The 2,453-nt window shown below is 35.3% G+C and overlaps 1 protein-coding gene across 1 annotated transcript in view; it reads left to right on the top strand.

Annotated features, from left to right (window-relative positions):
* The first annotated feature begins 1,040 nt into the window (after positions 1-1,040).
* Positions 1,041-2,453, top strand: part of LOC112521531 (probable aldo-keto reductase 3) — a 3,318-nt gene continuing 1,905 nt past the window's right edge. The window contains exons 1-2 of the mRNA XM_025130442.1: positions 1,041-1,340; positions 1,475-1,678. Of these exons, the coding sequence (XP_024986210.1) occupies positions 1,125-1,340; positions 1,475-1,678 (420 nt within the window). The 5' untranslated portion in view covers positions 1,041-1,124. The remainder of the gene's footprint in view (positions 1,341-1,474; positions 1,679-2,453) is intronic.

The raw sequence follows: 2,453 nt of genomic DNA, 5'->3' as shown, positions 1-2,453 counted from the left end.
TTTGGGGTTTTACCGAGCAACATTTAAGGTGTTATCGAGCAAAGAAAGCGCGAAAACCTTAAGGCTTGTAAGGAGCTAACAATTTCACCTTGTATCTATGTGGGACGAGTTGTTAAAACTCCCCCACTTAAACTCCTTGACGTCCTCATCAGGCTTACCCATAATCTTTCTCCTTATTATCGGCAATATGGAATTCGCTTAAGATGTTACAAACACTCCCTCTCGAGGACTCATCATACCGATGGGGTTTGCCCCACCATCCTGATGGTACAAGGATCGACTCTGATACCATTTGTAACATCCCCAAAGCCTAAAGCGATGGATTGGCCCAATAACTTCAAATCCAACTTAAAACATGGTGGAAGTTATTGGTAACCCACTACTTGAGACTTATAAGGAGCTAACAATTTCATCTTTTATCTATGTGAGACGAGTTGTTACAAGTCAATACTGAATTATATATATTTATTATTTTATACGTAGGGAGATTGGTCAAAATAGTCGTTTCCTTCGTATAAAATTGGTCCATTAGTCATTTCTCTCCATAATTTACCCAATTAATGGTTTTAAAACCCTCTGAATGATTTTGTAACATGGGCCACCCTTAACCATTCAGCGCCCCAATTTTATTATAAACAATAATATATATTTTTTTACATTATATCATGAGAATCTGTTGATCATTTTGATCACTTAATCATTCAACATCACATCATTAACAACTGCCAAACAGTCTCTTAACTACTAATTTCTTGATCATACATATCAAAATCATACTTTTAAACAAGCCACAAGGATGAAAAAGGTTTAAAAAAGTTTCCTACCGAGTGTTGTCTTTGGTTTTGCTTACTGTTTTTAAAAAAAAAGTTTAAAAAATCCAAAAAATTTGTCGTTTACTTTTTTGTCTTGATTGGATTGGCCGCCCAAAAAAAAGAGAGGTAATGATGAGTCAACTCACTCAACTCTGTGTCTGTATAAATTTGGTTCACTCACCAATCACCATCCATCCCGCCTTCACTATCAAATTCAAACCCTGCCGCTGTACAATGTTTACCAATCGATTTATGGCCATAGAAACCTTCATTAGAGTTTAAGCACCTTTCCATCCACAAACAGAAACAACCATGGCGACGCTGGTGCCAAAACTGAAATTAGGTTCACAAGGTCTAGTTGTTTCAGCACAAGGATTGGGCTGTATGGGTATGTCTGGGAGTTACGGACCCCCAAAATCGGAATCTGATATGATCCACCTCCTCCGCCACGCAATTCACTCCGGCGTTACCTTCCTCGACACCTCCGACGTTTACGGTCCCTATACCAACGAGATCCTCATCGGAAAGGTACGTAACTAACTTCTAATTCATCAATTCAATCCGATCTTGATTCTGATTTGAATTTGGGAACTTGAAAAATTTTGTCAATTGGATTTTGATTTTGATTTGAATTTTGGGGAATTTGAAAAAAATTTGTGCAGGCTATGAAAGAAACAGGATTGAGAGAGAAAGTTCAAATTGCTACGAAATTTGGATTCAAATTGATCAATGAAAACTTCGAGGTGAGTGGTGATCCGGCGTATGTCCGATCAGCTTGTGAAGCTAGCTTGAAGAGACTTGATATCGATTGCATTGATCTCTACTACGTTCATCGGATCGATACTCGGGTTCCAATTGAAATCACGGTTCGTCCCTCTTTCTTCTGTGTTTTCATATCTTATAATCATGCAAAATTGAATCAAGCAAAAGTGAAAAAAAACAACTTCAATTAGGTTTATGCTTAGCTATGTTCGACAAATTAACCGATAAGGTAGCCGGTAGTTGATAGGGTAACTGATAGCTGATAAGATAGCTGATGAATAGATCATGTTTGAAAGAAACTAGTTGATAAACTAGCTGGTAGCAGATAAGCTAGTTAATGAATAAATCACCTTTGTTAAAAACTAGTTGATAACTTAGCTGATAAACAAATCATATTTTGATTAAAAAAATAGTTGATAAGTTCGATGAAAAATGTAAAATGATCAAAAATAACATCTTGAAAAATTAGTGATTTACAACATTTCATAATATAATTACAACAAATCCCTAATAATATAATATGTTTTTTTACAAATAAGATATTAAAAAAATAAATAATATAATATGTTAATTAAAAGAATTTCAAATTGATTTTTTTAATTAACCTGGATATCCAACCCGCTATGCGAGCCGACTAATTCCAGGACGACCACCTGCTTTGCAGATAGTCCGGAGTCACTGCATTTGAACCTCCATGGCCACAAGGGGATTTTTATTCCTCCTTGAATTTGAACTTGGAACCTCCTGGTACTTTTGATCTTTGGAGTCAAGCTCAAACTAATCAGGCACTACTCTTGTGGTTCAAATTAATTATTATTGTATATATTATAAATTTTGAATTTGTTAAAACAAATTCTTTTAAAAAAATCTACGAGAATT

Source organism: Cynara cardunculus, assembly GCF_001531365.2.
Source record: "Cynara cardunculus var. scolymus isolate 2C chromosome LG 11, CcrdV1, whole genome shotgun sequence".
In the NCBI taxonomy this organism is placed as follows: Eukaryota; Viridiplantae; Streptophyta; class Magnoliopsida; order Asterales; family Asteraceae; genus Cynara; species Cynara cardunculus.
The sequence above is the reverse complement of the archived record's forward strand: the minus strand, read 5'-3'. Positions and strand labels throughout refer to the sequence as shown.